Genomic DNA, 19,230 nt, shown 5'->3' with positions numbered 1-19,230 from the left:
AACTGAGCCACAGTAGCTCCTGGAGAATATTTAAGCTGTATAAAATTGAGGAACCTCTCACCTGTGTGGGCTTTAATGTGTGTAGAAGCACTGTGCTCTTTGGCCAGGCCACTTGTTTATCCCAGCAAGGACACAACATGAGCTCAGAGTCGCCAGAGGCATCAGAGGTTTGGGTGAGTTGAAGTCGCTCTCTTTTTTATTTCCCTTCAGATTCAACTTCTCACACTTTTTTTTATTACCTAAAAGGAAAGAAAACACACATGCAAAGAACATTTTATGTCGATGAGCATTAAATAGGAGTTGGGATAAACCGCGTGAGTCTTGATTTCAGCTGCAATTTTCCGATGGTGTAACCATTTGACTTTTTTCAACAATTCAAAGTGGTAGTGGTAGATTCATTGTGGATATTTTCTTGGAAGACTTTGGGCCTCTTATTGGACATTTCATAAACGGTCCAGCCGACCTGAGTTTTGTTGCTGACCATGTCCGTCCCCTGATGATCACAGTGTACCCGTCTTCTGACGGTTTCTTCTTGTAGGATAATGCGCCATGTCTAACCTCTCAGATTGGTTTCTCAAACATGACAATAAGTTCACTGTACTTCAATAACATCAGCAGTCTCGTGATGTACAATAGGACACTTTTGGTATGAGTTGCAAAGAGATTCATATGATGGATTTGAAGCAATTACATAATACAATCATGTCAGTATGGACCAACATCTCTGAGGAATATTTCACACCTTACTGAATATTTACCAAGGGAAATTAGGGCATTTCTAAAGACACAATTATCCTGAATACATGTTGGTACAAGCAAGAAGTTTGTCATAGTGATTGGTAAGTTTGTGTGTCTATGTGCGCATCTTTAGGTCACTCTGACTCGAGAGTCGATGAGCCAATAGTCATCAGGCTTTTTAATGTTTTTCACATTAGCTGCTTGTAACAGGCAGACAAAATATGTTGCTGTTCTGTTAGCACAAAAAAGTATTGTTGTTGACAGCAAAATGTCCTTGTGTTGCCCATCACTGCAATTTTCCATCAAACCACAAAGCAGAACACAGAACTATTTTAACAATTCTTTTACAGGGATTATTGTTTTTCTGGACTTGCCACTGGGGGCTTTTGGATCACAAAGACAGACTGCATTCTGCTTTCACTTTATCACTGCACTCTACCCTAACGTCTGTGGCCAAGGATGGGTGTGCTTCATTTGACAACAAAGACCCATTGACTGGACATCATCAAAGATCAAGAACTCTTCAATGCAGATTAAATTGTCCCATTCCTCCCCTTCCTTTTACCTTTAACTGCTAACTACAGCAGCATGTGTCAAGGACATTGCAAACCTCTAAACCTAGTAAGCAAATCTATGTTCCATAAGCTGACACTATTGATGAGAAGAGCACAAATAAAAGGCACTTAAAGAGATGCATAATCTCCACCAGTCTTGAATATGAGTTACTCAACCACAACAGGAAAACAACTGAGTTGCATAAAATGCACAGCTGGTTCAAATTCTGACTTTGAAATACATATGAGTGATGGGAAAGTACATTCGTCAACATTAGTGTGGGATTTGGGGAGAGCGGTGCTTCACACAAGCAAGCAATAACTAACACTGCCTTTTTCTCACGAGGAGAAAGCATCATAAACATCTTATTAGATGTAAAACTGTTCTAGAGTAAGATGGAAATAAGCTGTGAAAGCTACAATTCGCTTTTGGAATAGCTAGCTACCGCTTGTAGTAAAATATAACATATGTAATTAAATATGTTGAAAATCCATAGCTTTTCTCATTTAAATTCATATCTGTAGGAGATGTTACACACAAAAAAAGCTCTTTGTGTTCAATGAGCTACTTGTGCTCATGAGGGTCATTCTGCAACCCATCCCCACGATGCAAACACAGAAAAAGGGAATGACCTTTTCTTTTTCTTTCACTAATAGTTCTAGGGTTTATTAAATCTCAAAGTACGTGAAAAGAATCACTGTTCAGTGCATAAATATCTGGTTCTGGTTTGACCACTCTTATTTTACATGGAGATAGTGAAAAGTAATCCAGATTATTTTTATTGAAATAGCACTTTAATTTAGTATTGAATAGGAATCTATAGCCTCTTTCACATAGCAGCTCCTTCATAAAGCTGTGGGGGGCCCCTAAGCTGCCTCTGGCCTTTCATAAAACTCAACTCAAGCCTGCTTCGTCCTGCACACATGCAAGCTTTTAAAATCAAGCTGGCCTTGAGGAACAAAATGAGGTATGGATGAAATGGGTCAAGCATCTCTCATTTTGAAAGGTGAAGCACCTCTGTGCAGTAGGACGTCTAGCATGTATTTCTTAAGTGTCACTGTTAGACAAGAAGCCACACTAGGATGAAGAGCATCAATCTTTTTTTTCTCAGTGCACTTTATCGTGGTCTGTCCATATATAAATATATATAGAACATAAGTTTCTAAAATCAAACTCACTTTCACATTATCCTGCTGCTATTCTTACTTGGTGAGTCCATCTTACGTCATGTGTGAAAAGAGGATCTGCAGGTCAAAGGCATACAGATTGATTTATAGCCCCCTTTCATCTCATTACTTTAAAACAACACAGAAACAGCAAAAATCTGTCTGAACTGGAATGACCTGGTGAATCTTGACTATTGATGTCCATTATTTCTCACATTCAACACTCATTAGATGTGTTGTGCTAAAGTGCACCAATAAAGACTGATTACTGAACTCTAGCTGTGGCTGGTTTCATCATAATTGTCAATGCTTCTGAATAAAACATGTTTTAATAGGTTTTCTGTGCGCTGTGCCTTAGAGCATTGGTCATTTACAGTGGTATGGGTTGTTCAGTGGAAAATGTTGGGGGGTTTTTTCAAACAAATTAAAAAAGTTAATGTATTATCCCTTCAGGATTTTCTTTTATTTACCTCCAGTTATATATGGCCTTATCTTCCTAAAGTGCTTACATTGTAATAACACAGGGGAGCGCCCACCTTCAATGGATTATTTTTATTGAACTTAGTTTATTTATACTGCGAGATTCTAAACAAATGTCAGCTCGAGGCACTTTATAAGACAAATAGATCAATATATACCCAGTTTCAATCGTAGTTATAAATACGCCAGTTAATTGACCACCAAGTGGTCCAAAGTTCTCTTTCTACAGGAAACTTAAATGATTGCATTGAGTCACCGACTTAACAGCAACTCCTCCTCTTAATGAACCATGTGGCAACAGTATACAGTTTATTGCACTGAGTCATTAACTTTGCAGAAATCCCTCATACTGAGCATGTACGCAGTGCCACATGTTCACTGCCATAACTTTTTTTTTTTTTTCATTTTTTAAATCTTTTTAGTGTTGCACAGCCCTTTGACAAAATGTCACCCTGGGCAGTGAGCCATATCACCCAAATCAACTCCACTCCCTGTTATATAGGACAATAGTGTCACTGAATTCCAGGTTGCCCACGCATATACCACTTCAACATTAGTCTGTTCTTAGACTACATGGACATCATTTTGGTATTTACTTGTTGTTGTTTTTGTTGTTGTTGTTGTTGCTGTTTTTAATTGAGACTGTCCTCTGATTCGTGTGGGAAAACATTCTGTAGTCTGCATACAGACATCTGCTATATATCATGAGCTGAATCTGCATCACATGGGCCGATTGGAGTCAGCTGTCCTGCATGCATGCATTACAAATTAGGATTGCAATTTCCATGCAGGCATTCTTGAAAGAACTTAAAGGGGTGCTATTATAGCTTTCTCCCCCTTTTTTTTTAAGCTTTTGACACGGCCCATTAGTCCTGCTGCCATCACTGCTGAGCCTGATGTTAGAAAACATGTTTGGCAATAACACGTGTAGGCCCTGTCGGTCTGGCTGCGGGCAGCCGGCCGAACCGGGGCGCATTACATAACAGGACGCACCAAGAAGCCTACAGGGGAAAGTCGATGGCTCTGTGTGTTCTCATGTATTCTCTTTGCCACAGTTCACGTGGACGTAGAGTTGGACCTGATGGGCTGAAGTGAGCCCGGAGCGCACTGACCGCAGAACAAACTGAGGAGAACTGAATCAAAAGTAAAAAGATTCTGCAAGTGGATCCATCAGCACTGCCAGTGTGCGCAGATAAACAGTCACTACATGCTGATAATCGAGTCCGGGTTGCTCAGAATTGAGTCCACGGGCCTCTCCCTCATTATGTTTTGACTCCAAACATCGCTGGACAAGAATAATGTCAGATCTAAAGCTGTCCAGCAACGCGTTTGTTACAAATCCGGCGAAGACTGGGAAAAGTAAACGAATGGCCGTGTCCCTTTTTTTTTTTTTTTTTTTTTTTTGGAGGTATGCTGAGCAGCATTGTTGTGTTTATTCCTGCAAAACAGTCCTGGCTGGTAAACGCCACCGAGACCATTATAACACCAAAAGCCTGTAGTACAGTTCAGCTGTTGGCATTTTTCCCCCGACTGCTGTATCATCTGACTGCATTTCAGCTCTGACAGATTTACAATGCACGGAAGAAATGACCGAAGAGAAGCGCCGTCGGCTACTCACCGTCGGGATATCCATGTATGTCAGAATATATCCGATATACCAGAAACTCCAACGCCGCAGTGGAGCTCCGCTTCAGCCGGCGCGACGCGCTTCAGATGCGGATCCGTCCGAATGGAGAGGGCTCTGGGAAGCAGGAGGGAAATTAGTGGGACAGTCTTCGCTCTTCCCAGTGAGAGCTCAGCATTACAATCCGGACGTCTCTCTCTCTCTCTATTGCTCTCTCTCTCCTTCTTTCTCTCTCTCTCTCTCTCTCTTCCTCCGTTTCTCTCTGTCCCTCTCTCTCACACACACACGCACACACGCGCAAATACACACATATAACCTGCTATCCTTATTTGGACATTGCATTAACTCCCATTCATTCAGCCCAAACTAAAACTTTTAAGCGTACGTATAATTAAACCGAACACGGTCCCTACCCCTCATGTCAGCGCATATATCCGCTCCAACCCGAACCGCCGGAACCTGTCCAGTGAAGGACTAATAATGTCGACAAGGTCAGAAATTATACACCAAAACAAAGTCCTAATGAGGTAGCAAAAGCAGGAACATATGTACTCGTAGGCTACTGCTTTTTTTGTTGTTGTTGTTGTTGTTGTTGTTGGACGCATCAGTCCCCCTAGAGGTGACAGGTTTCAATGCTGCTTTGACGGTGGTTCGGTATCAACCCACTGATTCGAGCTGGTTCCAAACATGCAGATCAAAAGTGGCAGGTGGTCCGTAACAAAAGCTAAACTCAGGAAGAAAGTCAGATTAAGCCAGAGAGCTCTATCTAGTGGCGAAGATATCTAACTTCATCCCACTTTTTAAGAGCGTTTTCACGTGATTGCGTGTAAAATCAACCCTAAAAACTAAATAAAAAGATGAAGGCTGAGCTGGAAAAAAAAAGAATGTTATCCACATTGAGACGAGTTCTCTACCTGGGCTGAGAGGCCACTCAGAGAAGAGGAAGCCAGTAATTAAAAAGCAACATAAAATCCAAATTAAGGTTGGCAAGGAACTGGTTTTTTGTTTTGTTTTGTGATCTGTGTTTAGTCCTGTGTTTAGTTCTGTGTTTAATAAGTGTTTGGCCGCGATGGCCACTGTTATATTTGTAGAGAAAAGTAGGGAAAACATCTTCTCATCTATGAAGTATCATGTGGCAGCATCATGTTGCGTTTTGTTGTAGGAGTGAATGAAGCGCGTCACAAAACACATGAAATCATGACAAAAGAACAACGTGTTGAAATACTGAAGCAGCTTCTCAAGAGACATTGACCAGCATGTTGAAACTTTAGAAAAAAAATTACATTTTAAATAATATCCTTGATTGAATCCAAAAATTAATTGCAAAATGGTTGAAGGATTACAAGTTGATTGCTCATTTAATGTCGTGTGTCATCAGCCCATAGGTAAAAACCGATGATCCTTAGTTTTGACAGCCAAGTTAATGGGATGATAAAATCTTCCTTTTATCGTCTCAGACATCTGTCTGGGGTTAAACCTTTCCTCTGGAGGTGTGACTGGGTAACAGGAATCCATGTGTAAATGTTTGAAAGGTTGATGAGTATCACTTGCAACTCAGCGTCATGATGGATTTAAAAAAAAATCATCTAAGAGTAGAAAAAAAAAGATATTAAAAAAATATTGCATTTAGCTCAAGGATTGCCATAGACACCCAGAAAAAAGACAATTCTGGAAAAAAGTAAATATTACACATGAAAACTTTAGAATGCAAATAAATTAGTTAATATCAGAGAATTAGAAACAAAATCTCACACAGTGTATGTAAATATATGGTTTCAGTTGTTTATACGGTTTTCCTCCCTTGGTTTTCACGTTTATAGTTTGAAAAGCAAACTCTGAAAGAAAAAGCCTCAGCGCCAGCAGCAAGCAGAAGTCACGTGTCTATTATGTTTAATCTGTAAACCTGTCAAGCAGCTTCTGGACTGACAAGAACTGGTAACTCTTTTGTTTTGAAAACCACAGAACACCCTGAGAGATCCCTGAGAGATCCTTGCAAGGACGTGAAAAACTGTTATGATCTGTGTTGTTCAGTATAGTTTATTTTGAGATTTTCTGTGTTTAGTCCTGTTTCCCTGTGAGTCTCTGTCCTGTCCTCCCCGTTGATTGATCCCAGCTGTGTCTCGTTCCTGTATGTAGCCCAGTTATACCGCTCTAAAGTAGGTACGGGCCCCTGAGTTCGTTAAACCCAGTAACTTATGAATAATAACTTAATACACTCTCGTGTTTAAAACCTATGTTGAGTTTCACTCACCTTACAGTAACAATACTCCAGTACTTTTCTATTCTTCTCACCCAATCATGTAGCGCTGATTAAGAATAATAAACTTCACATACTATCATAAAAAAAATCAAACACACACACCTTTATGAGATTTGAACTCTTGAACATATATTAAACAATAATAATTCACAAAATGCAAATATTTCAGTCTTTAGTTTCACAAACCCTATATTAATAAATGTGGGCCTATGCTTCAATGTCCACCTATGCCGGCAATAATTAACTAAAATATAGTCCCAAACAAAACCCCGTTGCAGGCCTGATGTGATGAAGCGTGGACTTGCGATACCTTACTCCAAGGAAAATCTTGAACCTTCTTAGAATTTAACCTGTCCTTGGTCCCAGTCGGCAAGATGTCTTCCGCTCCTTCCCCAGTCCCTCGGTCCACAGAATTCAGGAACAGCAGGAAAGTCCAACACAGACACAGTCCTCCAGCACAGTCACAGAAACTTTCAGCGTAAGCTCATCTCTCTGCACTAGACTTAACTCTTGAACGTTCCCACGACGGCAACATTAGTTGAGTCTTCTGTTAGCCGAGTTAGCTCACAGTATTCAAGTCCATTCACTGTGCTAATGAATGCTAATGCGTTAGCGAGCATTACATATGACTTTTCACCTACTGTACAGTGAATTTCGGTCAGAAATTATCACAGTAGCTGCAACAAAAGTGTAGTGTCGATATCTATTAAAAGACTGTCGAGTTGAAAGTCTAAATATCTGCAAGACACTCGTTCATTAATAAGTCCGCCACATTTTTTCAGCGCGGTTCATCTTTTTCTTTCCATTTTTTTTCTCTCTCTCTCTCGTTTTTCTGTGTCTCCCCCTACTTTCCTATCCCTTCCTAATCCTCAGCCAATCACGGACGAGCAAAGTTGCTTTGCTCTACACAACTTCCTCTTTCAAACATGAGCCCTTCAAAATAAAATATGTTGAAGATTACTTTTCTATAAAACAGTTTTAACTACATTTTTCCAAATTCTTTTAACTTAACCATATTACTTCAAGTACCTGTAAGTACAGCTTTTTGTTAACACTTATTTATAACAATTTTAACATATTTAAGCAAACATGTTTAATACATTCTAAATTATTATACCTTCCATGAACTTAACTCAAAACAAAATACCTTTAATTTAGACTGGGTTACACCCTCCCCCCTCTAAACATCTGGTGTCCTCAACAGACTTTATGAACACCTGCATTACTCAACAATGGGAAGGGTGGTTTTAGTCTACATTTTAGCTCTGTATTTTTATGACGACACCCCTATGAACAATAGTGAGGGGTTGATCACTAGCTTTGCCAGGTTCATCATAAGTAAGTCTCACTACTGGTTTAATGGTACGTTTTGGTCTTGAATGTGCATGACTCATTCTGCCGTTAGAACTACTTGGACATGGCCTGTCATCTTGAGGGTTCCTCGTCTCTTCCAAAATGAACCTTAGGCCCTTTTGGTTCACGTCTATTGTTGTGTTTTTGGAGTATCCCCTCCAGATAAGTTCGGTATGGTCGGTGTGGTAACTCCCACTCAAAGTCAGATGATTCAGTTGACTCCTCATGTGAAACTTGTATTGAATGATCATTGTTGCGTCTCTTAGACATAGTTTCTCTTTGTGCCCTTCTTGGTAACCTTGGGTGCATATCTGGAAGATTATCCACTACTGGCATACGCACATAGTCTCCTATGGGCAAGAGGTTGTCTCTGTGTAAAGTTTTGAACTTCCCTTTTCCATTTAATGGCTTCACTTTATACACAGGCAGATTTGGCATCTTCTCCATAACAACATAGGGAATATCACACCAGCGGTTCTCAAGCTTATGTTTCCCTTTTAATCCAAGATTTTTCATCAAAACTTTGTCACCAGGTTCCATATGATGAAACCCAAGTCTCCGGTCATATGCTTTTTTGTTACGCAGATGTAGTTTGTTGGCTGCTTCAGTCGCCATCTCATAAGCCCTTTGCAGGTTATCTTTTAACTTTGCAACATAAGAGGAATGCTGATGGTTCCCATCTTCATCCAAAGGTGTCCCAAAACACACATCCACTGGGAGTTTTGCTTCTCGCCCGAACATTAGAAAATATGGAGAAAATCCAGTTGCGTCACATTTGGTGCTATTATAAGCATGCACTAAGTGAACAACATGCTGGCTCCATTGTCTTTTCTTTTCTTGATTCAATGTTCCAAGCATGGATAGCAAAGTCCTATTAAATCTCTCTGGCTGTGGATCACCTTGTGGGTGATACGGGGTTGTCCGAGATTTTTTAATGCCTAACAGTGTCAACAGTTCCTTTATGAGTCGAGACTCAAAGTCTCTCCCTTGATCGGAGTGAATACGTGTTGGAAGTCCATAATGCACAAAATACTTCTCCACTAAAATCTTAGCAACTGTGAGAGCCTTTTGATTTTTAGCAGGAAAAGCTTGAGCATATCTGGTGAAATGGTCTGTGACAACTAACACATTGCTGATTCCTTTCGAATCTGGCTCCATGGAAAGGAAATCGATACAAACCAGATCCAATGGTCCAGTACTAACTATCTGGTTTAAGGGTGCTACTTTTGAACATGGAGTTTTCCTCAAAACACACTCTCCGCAGTTTTTAATGTACTGCTCAACATCAGTGGACATTTTAGGCCAGAAAAATCTACTTCGGAGATTATCAGTAGTTCTCTCAACTCCTAGATGACCTAAATCATCGTGAAGAGATTTCAGCACAGTTGCTCGGAACTTAGCAGGCAGGACTAGTTGGTGAGTTTCTCCTGATGACAGATGTTTACTCACGCGATGTAACAGTCCATTTTTCATGTTTAACTTTCCCATCTCTCTCTTCATAGCCATCATCTCTGAATTAGCTTTGATGTCATCAGGCCATTTTCCATTACTCAGTGCTTGGATGGTTGGTCCTATGAGAGAGTCTTCACTTTGAGCTCTAATTAGCTCTTGTCTTGACATTTGTTCCAGTGAGTTGAGCTGCAAACGTGTAGGATAAGCATATACATCAGGGATACACTCAGGAGAAACTCCAAGCTGTTCTGCATAATTAGCAGAATCTGCAGAAGAACCATTGGTGCCAACTCTCTGACATATTGACTTTACTCCCGCTTGTGATATACTTTGCCACTCAGGCTCTCTCTCTCCAGGTTCCATCCGTGACAATAAGTCTGCATCAATGTTGTTCTTCCCCGGTCTGTAGATTATGTCAAAATCGTAGGCTGATAAGTCCGACAGCCAACGATGCCCAGTAGCATTAAGCTTTGCTGAGGTGAGGACATAAGTTAGGGGATTGTTGTCCGTTCGTACAGTGAAACGTGCTCCATAGAGATAATCATGGAATTTCTCCACAACCGCCCACTTAAGAGACAGAAACTCCAACTGATGAATGGCATAATTCCTTTCTGAAGAGCTTAGTTTGCGGCTGGCAAATGCCACTGGTCGCAGTCCCTCTGGATACTCCTGATAAAGGACAGCGCCTAGTCCATTCAAACTGGCGTCCACATGCATGATGTAAGCTTTGTTGGGGTCAGCAAAAGCCAGGACCGGGGCATTGGTAAGACAGTGTTTCACTTTCTCAAATGCATCAGTGCATGATTGATCCCACCTTTCTCGGAATGGCTCCCGCTCATCCAAATAAACTTTAGCTTCTCCTTTTTTGGGCTTTCTCCCACGCTGCGTGGGTCTATATCCTTTAGTTAGGTCAGTCAATGGGCGAACTATGGAGGAATAATTCTGGATAAACCTTCGGTAGTACCCACAAAATCCTAAGAATGACCTCAGGGTCTTCAGGTTAGTAGGCATTGGCCATGTGGCAACAGCTTCAATTTTTGCTGGATCAGCTGAGACACCTTCTGCAGACACTATGTGACCTACATATTTCACCTTTGTCTGACAGAACTGACATTTATCCAGGGAAATCTTGAGCCCTACTTCTTGGAGTCTGTCAAGAACCTTTAGGAGTCTCTCCTCATGTTCTTCCAGAGTTTTTCCAAAGATTATAAGGTCATCAAGATACACTAGTACTTGGAGGAGGTTCATGTCACCTACAGCTTTTTCCATCAAACGTTGGAAAGTAGCAGGGGCTCCTGTGATACCCTGTGGCATCCTCTCAAACTCGTAAAATCCTAAAGGGCAAATAAAAGCTGTTTTTTCTTTGTCCTCTTCCTTCATAGCTATCTGATAATAGCCACTCCTCAAGTCTAGGACTGAAAACCACTGACTACCAGAGAGGCAGTCAAGAGCTTCATCAATACGGGGCGTGGTGTATTGGTCGGGCACAGTTCGACTGTTAAGTGTCCGATAATCAACACACATCCTCACATCTCCATTCTTTTTTCTCACAATTACAATGGGAGATGCATATGGGCTTTTAGACTCTTTAATGATGCCTGCAACCAGCAGTTTCTGTATATGACAGCGTACATCATTAATATCTGCAGGAGCGATGCGTCTGGAGCGCTCTCGAAATGGGCGGGGATCTGACAGTCTAATTGTGTGCTCCACCTCTTTAGCGATTCCCACATCCAGTTCATCAAGAGAAAAGACAGATGCTCGTTCAGATAGCTTCTGACAAAGTCTTTGCTTCCATTGTTCTGGAACAGGTGACTCTCCAAAATTTATCAGACCTGTATCAAATCCTGAATTTACAGTGTTTTGTTTGGAAACTGTTGTGACAACATCAGTAACGCACAGACATCCCACAACAGTGCCAGCTGGAACTGTTATGTCTCGCAAGGATTCATTCTGGAACAATAAGGTCAGTTGGTTCACATCCACAGCATGACTTGGAATAACCATGGCTTGTAGCAGCACACCAGCAGGAAGGGGATTTACACTTGAAAACTCCACCACCAAGATGTCATCAGGAAGAGGCTTCTCCACATCCACTCTGCAAGATGCTTTACATTTACTCCCAGCAGGAAATGTCAGGTCTCCAGGACCTTCCCACTTTATACATCCGATCTCTTCATTTTCTTCTTTTAAATCCAAATTTCTTTCTGCACCTCCCGGCAGAAGATTGTGTATTCCTAGAGTCTGAACATGCACTCCAGATGTTTCCTCACACAGCTGAACCAAGCGTTTTGGAAGATTGGCTTTTGCATTGGTGCCAATGATGACAGGGGTTTGGTCTGGACCAGGTGGATCCGGACAAATCAGAGCTAGGACTGACAAAGTAGCTGGAGCTCCAGTCACTTTCTTAGGAAACTCCATATCTACAATCACATAGCCAAGATATGGGTAACTGGAATCACTCAAACCCCATATGTCTAGTTTACTGACAGGGTGAATGGGTGTGTCAGACAGGTACTTCCTGTACCAGGATTCAAAAATGATGCTCACCCGGGAACCGCTGTCTAGTAGGGCATCACATAGCTGTCCATTAATTTTTAAAGGTTCCAAGGACGGTGGCCCTATTAGTCCTTCTGGCAACCCGACAGATTGTAGGTTACCCACTGCACTCTTTCTCACTGTAGCACTCTGCTCAACGCTTTCATCAGTAGGAGATTGTGCATTTGTGGTTTTAGCTTTTTTGAGTGCTTGAATAAGCCTCTGAATGACTTTATTTTGATTTTCAGGACTTCTGCATTTACTTGCCAGGTGTCCACTTTCTCCACAGCGGTAGCAAAAACGTTCATCCGCATCAGAACGTCTATTTGGAGTGTGCACTGCCATGACAGCTGGTGGCGTTTCAGCCCGATGTGACACTCTGGATTTGACTTTTTGCTGCAGCTGTTTAACTTGTTTCTTTAAAGCCACAACTTCAGCATCCTGACTTGGTTCTTTAAGTCTCTCTCTGTCAGTTGAACCTTTGTCATGCTTATCTGCAGTATCTTGAGGGGGTTGAGAAGAAAGTGCAGTGAACATTGACTTTACTTCTTTTATCTCAGCCCTCAGACTCTGAATTTCAGAATGATTGTGGTCCACCTGAGGTTTGGGTTGGACTACACGTACTGATGGATTTAACTTTGCTCTAGATGCTTCATACTCCTCTTCAGTACGAATTTCACGCAATAACTCAAGAAAGGTTGGAGGGTTCTCTTTTTTCTCCCTCAACCTGAGCTGAATTAGCATAAGGTCTGAACCCACTGCGCCTTTAAGCAGTTGTTCAATCCGAGCTTTGTTCATGCTTGAGGCAGGAAGGCCATCCCTTTGAACTACTTTCGACAAACAGCGCTCTAGTCTTCGGAGGAAATCTGACAACTTTTCCCCAGACTGTTGCTGCATCAGTCTAAAAGCAAAGTATAAATCATCTCCTGACTCTGCCATTCCGAATGCACTATCAAGAGCTTCTAGACACTCCTCAGGACTCACATCTGGATCAGAAAGGCGAACTGCTTTGATGACTTCTAATGCAGGACCCTTTAGGCTCTCCATTATCCTCCGTCGTTTTTCTTTTGGCAAACATTCACTCACTTCCACCATCATGTAAGCTTGCTCCAGCCAATGATCAAATTGTTCCTCACCTGCAGGAGTAGGCACTATGCCGGAGAAAGTGCGCAGGCGGCGAAATCCTCCAGTCTCTGTTGCAGGTTTAGCTGCTTTGTCCAGTAGGTCAGTCACAGCACGAATGAGGGACTCTGTGGGCGAGGGAACGGGTTCTGACCCAGCTAGAAGAGCATGCACATCCTCTGCAGTCTTCCCTTCTGCTTGTAGGAGAGTATTTAGTTTGACACTGAAATCTTCATCTGCACTCAAAGATTCTGCAGTAATGAATATAGGCCATACTGTAGACTCATCTAAAGTCAGCACTTCATTTGGTATGTCTGCATTTGTAAGATTCTCCCTGCACTCACAAAGCACTAATATTTGGTCTGTTGATTCGTCCAACATTCTTCCCCTCACACGGACACGCCCAAGACACTTTATAGTCTGCAATGTCTCTTCTATTTGTGCAACTTCTGTATTTTGGGGAACTTTTGTCAACAATGCATGGCTCTCATTTATGCCTTCCCCTCGGCACCAGCTCTTGAGCTTATTTACAATAACCTCAGTTTGCTGCATTTTCTCTTACTTTTAACAATAATGTTCAGAAAAGTACTTTGAACTAATATATCTAGAAACTCAAACAAATAATCCCAGCGGTGCCTCCATTTTATGTAGCCCAGTTATACCGCTCTAAAGTAGGTACGGGCCCCTGAGTTCGTTAAACCCAGTAACTTATGAATAATAACTTAATACACTCTCGTGTTTAAAACCTATGTTGAGTTTCACTCACCTTACAGTAACAATACTCCAGTACTTTTCTATTCTTCTCACCCAATCATGTAGCGCTGATTAAGAATAATAAACTTCACATACTATCATAAAAAAAATCAAACACACACACCTTTATGAGATTTGAACTCTTGAACATATATTAAACAATAATAATTCACAAAATGCAAATATTTCAGTCTTTAGTTTCACAAACCCTATATTAATAAATGTGGGCCTATGCTTCAATGTCCACCTATGCCGGCAATAATTAACTAAAATATAGTCCCAAACAAAACCCCGTTGCAGGCCTGATGTGATGAAGCGTGGACTTGCGATACCTTACTCCAAGGAAAATCTTGAACCTTCTTAGAATTTAACCTGTCCTTGGTCCCAGTCGGCAAGATGTCTTCCGCTCCTTCCCCAGTCCCTCGGTCCACAGAATTCAGGAACAGCAGGAAAGTCCAACACAGACACAGTCCTCCAGCACAGTCACAGAAACTTTCAGCGTAAGCTCATCTCTCTGCACTAGACTTAACTCTTGAACGTTCCCACGACGGCAACATTAGTTGAGTCTTCTGTTAGCCGAGTTAGCTCACAGTATTCAAGTCCATTCACTGTGCTAATGAATGCTAATGCGTTAGCGAGCATTACATATGACTTTTCACCTACTGTACAGTGAATTTCGGTCAGAAATTATCACAGTAGCTGCAACAAAAGTGTAGTGTCGATATCTATTAAAAGACTGTCGAGTTGAAAGTCTAAATATCTGCAAGACACTCGTTCATTAATAAGTCCGCCACATTTTTTCAGCGCGGTTCATCTTTTTCTTTCCATTTTTTTCTCTCTCTCTCTCGTTTTTTTGTGTCTCCCCCTACTTTCCTATCCCTTCCTAATCCTCAGCCAATCACGGACGAGCAAAGTTGCTTTGCTCTACACAACTTCCTCTTTCAAACATGAGCCCTTCAAAATAAAATATGTTGAAGATTACTTTTCTATAAAACAGTTTTAACTACATTTTTCCAAATTCTTTTAACTTAACCATATTACTTCAAGTACCTGTAAGTACAGCTTTTTGTTAACACTTATTTATAACAATTTTAACATATTTAAGCAAACATGTTTAATACATTCTAAATTATTATACCTTCCATGAACTTAACTCAAAACAAAATACCTTTAATTTAGACTGGGTTACATGTAATTACCCTCCCAGTGTATTTAGTCTCACCTGTTGTCTGTGTTCCACGTCAGTTGTCTATCGTCATACGTTAGTCGTCGTTGTCAGTGTGTAGTCTGCCCCGGCACAGTTGAACTGTGAAGTCCTGTGCCGGCCTTAGCTCTTCGTGTCAGTCTTTTGTTTTGAGTCAGTTGCTACCGGTGCTGAGCCTCTGTGTTTCCCGCTCTGCCGTGCTGCCTGCTTGTTTTGGACTGTTCCGAGCATCTATATTATTAAACGCCATCATCTTCACCATAACCTGGGTCTCAGCGTTCTATCCTCACCACCACCAACCACAACCCTTGACAAAAAGTAAGTGAAGCGTATCTATGCAGCAAGTTTCACAGAGTAAAACAAGCAAACAAACAAAAAATTCTTATGCGGTGTTGAAACACTGAAAATAAAAAGCACACTTGAAAACAAGAAATGCATTTAAAATGTAAAAACACAAAAAGGGAAGATTTTAATATGATTTAGCCCTTTGTGTAGAGAGCTAGACATCAGGATGATGGAAAAGAGGTATTTTTCAGACTTTTAGATTGTTTTTATTTTCTTTTGAGAGTTGCCTGTATCATTTCCTATAAGACAAAGTTGCTTGTTGAAAAATAGTTTGATACCTATACACTAAAAGGCTGTTAATGCAAAAAAACAACAAAAAGAAAAACAACAAAATAACTACTTTACTCACTTTTTAAAAGATTCAGCAAAGTCGATGCAAATAATAATCAGGCACTTTTCATAACCCGGGACTTTAAAAGATTCTCCCCCAGGTCTTAAAAAATGAATCTGTGGCACTGATAACCTCTGACCAGATGATCTGAGATCACAAGAGGAGATATGAAGCTCTAAAAAATGTCAGATGTGCAAAGAAACCAGAAACACATTGAGGTTTAAAAGTGAGGACTGAAAATTTACAGGGGGTTGTAAAATGTAATGGCAGCCATTGCAAAGGATCTAAAATGGGTGTGATGTGTTATCTGGTATGTCTGTCATGCATTTTGTACTTATTGAAAACAATGAAACCCCTTCTTATATAAACGTATAACATGAGCTACCACAATAGTTCAGGCAAGAAGGGATAAAAGTGTTAATGATTATCTTCAGCTTGGCTAAGAGAGATTTCTCAGCTGATTCTGAATTAACTTCCAAAGTCAGAGTCAAAGCTAAAAACAAGATTTTTAAGGAATAAGTTCATGCACCAAGCTGTGATTTAATTTCACATCGTCAGTGTTCAGGGGCAGTCACTGAGGTTTCTGTCGCTCTTACAGATCCGGTATTTAAATCCTGGCTAAATGTTTAATTATAAAATGCAGCTTATGGTATTCAGTGGACTGACAAGAAAATATCAGCATAAAGATAAGAAAGGTTGAAGCTATGATTCATCACCCTGATTCCTCACCCTGGGCCGTTTACTGCTCGTCTTCTCCTTCCCAAGCTAAAGAATGTAATCCACAGAATATGTATCCTGTGAAATGTTTTCTAACTATGCAAATGCAAAGCCATGCTAATAGGACATTTCATTTTAATCTGCAGGTTGTTTGATAATTCTGTGCCATCACTCAGAAATGTCCACTGTAACAAACAAATGGGTAAAGCTGACCAATCGGTCGCCTTACGCTCTTTTCTTTTCACAGAGCACAGTTCACAGATAAATGAAATTACTCTTCAGTACACAACTGCGTTCAGACCTCATGTCAACACAGAGCCTTAGACTGGTCGAACAGAGGAGACAGGTTTCAACTTGTCCCATTAGCGTGTGAGGTGCCAGGCTGAATCACACTGGATTAAAAACGAATGCACAGAAAAGTCATCAAACGAGTACTTTGAAAACATATTTTCTCTAACTTTATTCTTGTAGTGTGATGACTTTACTCACAGCTTGTCCAGAAGTGGGCAGTATTGTTTGACGAATGATCCAAGCTGCTCTTTGTCAGAAGGCGTCTGACTTTAAATCAGGACTGTGCCGTGAAAGCCCCCAGGTTTGGGGGGCTTTGTGAGGAGACCAGAGAGAGCATTTCCTCAACAGCAGTTAATGCTTTAAATACCTCTGAGATGAGTCTTTACATTCTTACTTTCCCTCCGTAACACAAAACTAGGTGTTTCCACTTTATATATCCAGTTTATCAGGGCTGTTCTAGAGACCATGTAAAAACCACAAGCTTTGAAACGTCAAAGCTGGGATTTGAAACCAAGTTCTTGCTTGAGGCAACATTGCCACAGAGGACATATTTTCCTCCATGAAAACCTTCCATGAAAGTTAATATTTTCTAGTCTGTCTCTGAACAGATCCCACTGCAGACCAGGTGAACTTGCCTGCTTGTCAGACCTGTGCATGTTGCATTTTAACATCTTCTACATGTAGACGTTTCCATACCGTAAAGTAGCTGGGTAACACTTTATTTGAAGGGGTGTGCATAACTGACATGACACTGTAATAAACATGACATAACATCTGTCATGAACTTGAAGTCTTTATGAATGTTTATGACAGTTGTCATGAAGTGTCATTCGGTAAATAATGGCACTTTTAATGCAAAGTTGCATTAAAAGTCCATTAAAAGTGCCAACTTTGCATGATTTTGTAAATTATAATTTAATGCAAAGTTGCCATTTTTAATGGACTTTTAATGAAACTTTTAGATCAACTTTGCATTAAAAGTGTCACCATTTATCGAATGACACTTCATGACAAATGTCATAAACATTCATAAAGACTTCTTTATGTTCATGACGGATGTTATGTCATGTTTACGACAGTGTCATGTCAGTCTTATGCACACCCCTTCAAATAAAGTGCTACCAGTAGCTGAGATCAAACTGGTTTGGCCTACAAGCCTCTTACCAGACTCCTAAAATGCAACAGTTTTCTTTCTGAAGGCCTTGGACAACTCTTTTTAATCTCACCATGGTGTTCAGTCTCACTCCAACAGTCAGCAACACATCAAACTACATTTCTGAAGCTAGAAGAGGGAAAAGTCACCTTCAAAATGCTGGATGGCGTCATATGCTCATTATGGGATCTGTGTGTAATTTCAGCATTTTAAATGAGAATGAACATAACATCCTAATTTATTCCTAAAACTTCAACTCTATTAATAATTTCATTAATAATAAATGATTAATCATAATTATTAATAGTCAAACTGATGCGTTTTATGTTGCGCAGCTCAAACTACTGTAGCTCCAGGATGGAAGAAGCAATAACTTGTTCTCAGAGCACCAGTTTGTTTTTCATGGGGTTGCACGGCTGAAGACCAGGCAGGACGTCCACGTTCGGTCTTGTCAACACCTTAATTCAATCAACGGTGTGGCAAAAACAAGTCCAGTTCACAGAGGCCCCACCTGGCAACACAATTTGAAGGTCCTGCTGTAAGGATCTTGGTGCCAGTAGCCGTTGCTCACTTTCAGGAGTCTAATGGAGTCCATACCTTATTGGGTCAGAGCTGACAGAAAAACACACTATAAACCACTAAAATTAGGGGGAAAAAACACATCTCCCATTTCTGATGTCCTTACACTGGCTCCCTGTAGGTCAGAGCAGACTTTAAAATATTTCTGTTAGTTTGTAAATCATTGACTGGCTTGGCACCAAAACACATTAAATGTCTTTTTGTCATTGTCTCAACCCTCCACTCAGGTCTTCTGGTTCAGATCTACTCTGCAGCCCCAAAGCCAAACACTGAGAACCAGCATTCAGTTTTTATGATCCACTAATCTGGAACAAACGTCCAGCTGCAAAACAGGAGAAACACTGAGCTCCATCAAATCAAGGCTAAAAACTCAACTGTTTGGAGCTGCATTATAACCAGATCATTGATTAACATACTTCCTAATCAGTTACTGTGTTATGGTTTTTATGCTGTAAAGCATTTTTGAACAGCCTTGCTGCTGGAATGCACTATACAAATAAACGTGATTTGTAGTCATAATAATACGCCTGATCCAGCGTGTCTCATTTGCTGTGTTTCAAAATGCAAGC

At 40.7% G+C, this 19,230-nt stretch overlaps 2 protein-coding genes across 2 annotated transcripts in view; both read right to left on the bottom strand.

Annotated features, from left to right (window-relative positions):
- LOC103467316 (adenylate cyclase type 6-like) overlaps positions 1–5,143 on the bottom strand; it is a 43,083-nt gene extending 37,940 nt beyond the window's left edge. The window contains exons 1-3 of the mRNA XM_008413589.3: positions 4,977–5,143; positions 4,558–4,680; positions 62–239 (exon numbers count right to left, since the gene is read on the bottom strand). The gene's annotated coding sequence lies outside the window, so the exon portion shown is untranslated. The remainder of the gene's footprint in view (positions 1–61; positions 240–4,557; positions 4,681–4,976) is intronic.
- A 3,105-nt stretch (positions 5,144–8,248) lies between these two features.
- On the bottom strand, positions 8,249–15,232 carry LOC103461560 (uncharacterized). Its single transcript, XM_008403833.3, has one exon. The coding sequence runs from the start codon at positions 13,838–13,840 to the stop codon at positions 8,249–8,251; it is 5,592 nt and encodes a 1,863-aa protein (XP_008402055.2). The 5' UTR covers positions 13,841–15,232.
- Between the last annotated feature and the right edge of the window lie 3,998 nt (positions 15,233–19,230).

The sequence above is a fragment of the Poecilia reticulata genome, chromosome 7 (genome assembly GCF_904066995.2).
Source record: "Poecilia reticulata chromosome 7, P_reticulata-male-v2, whole genome shotgun sequence".
Classification (NCBI taxonomy): Eukaryota; Metazoa; Chordata; class Actinopteri; order Cyprinodontiformes; family Poeciliidae; genus Poecilia; species Poecilia reticulata.
This window is presented reverse-complemented; position numbering and strand designations above follow the sequence as displayed.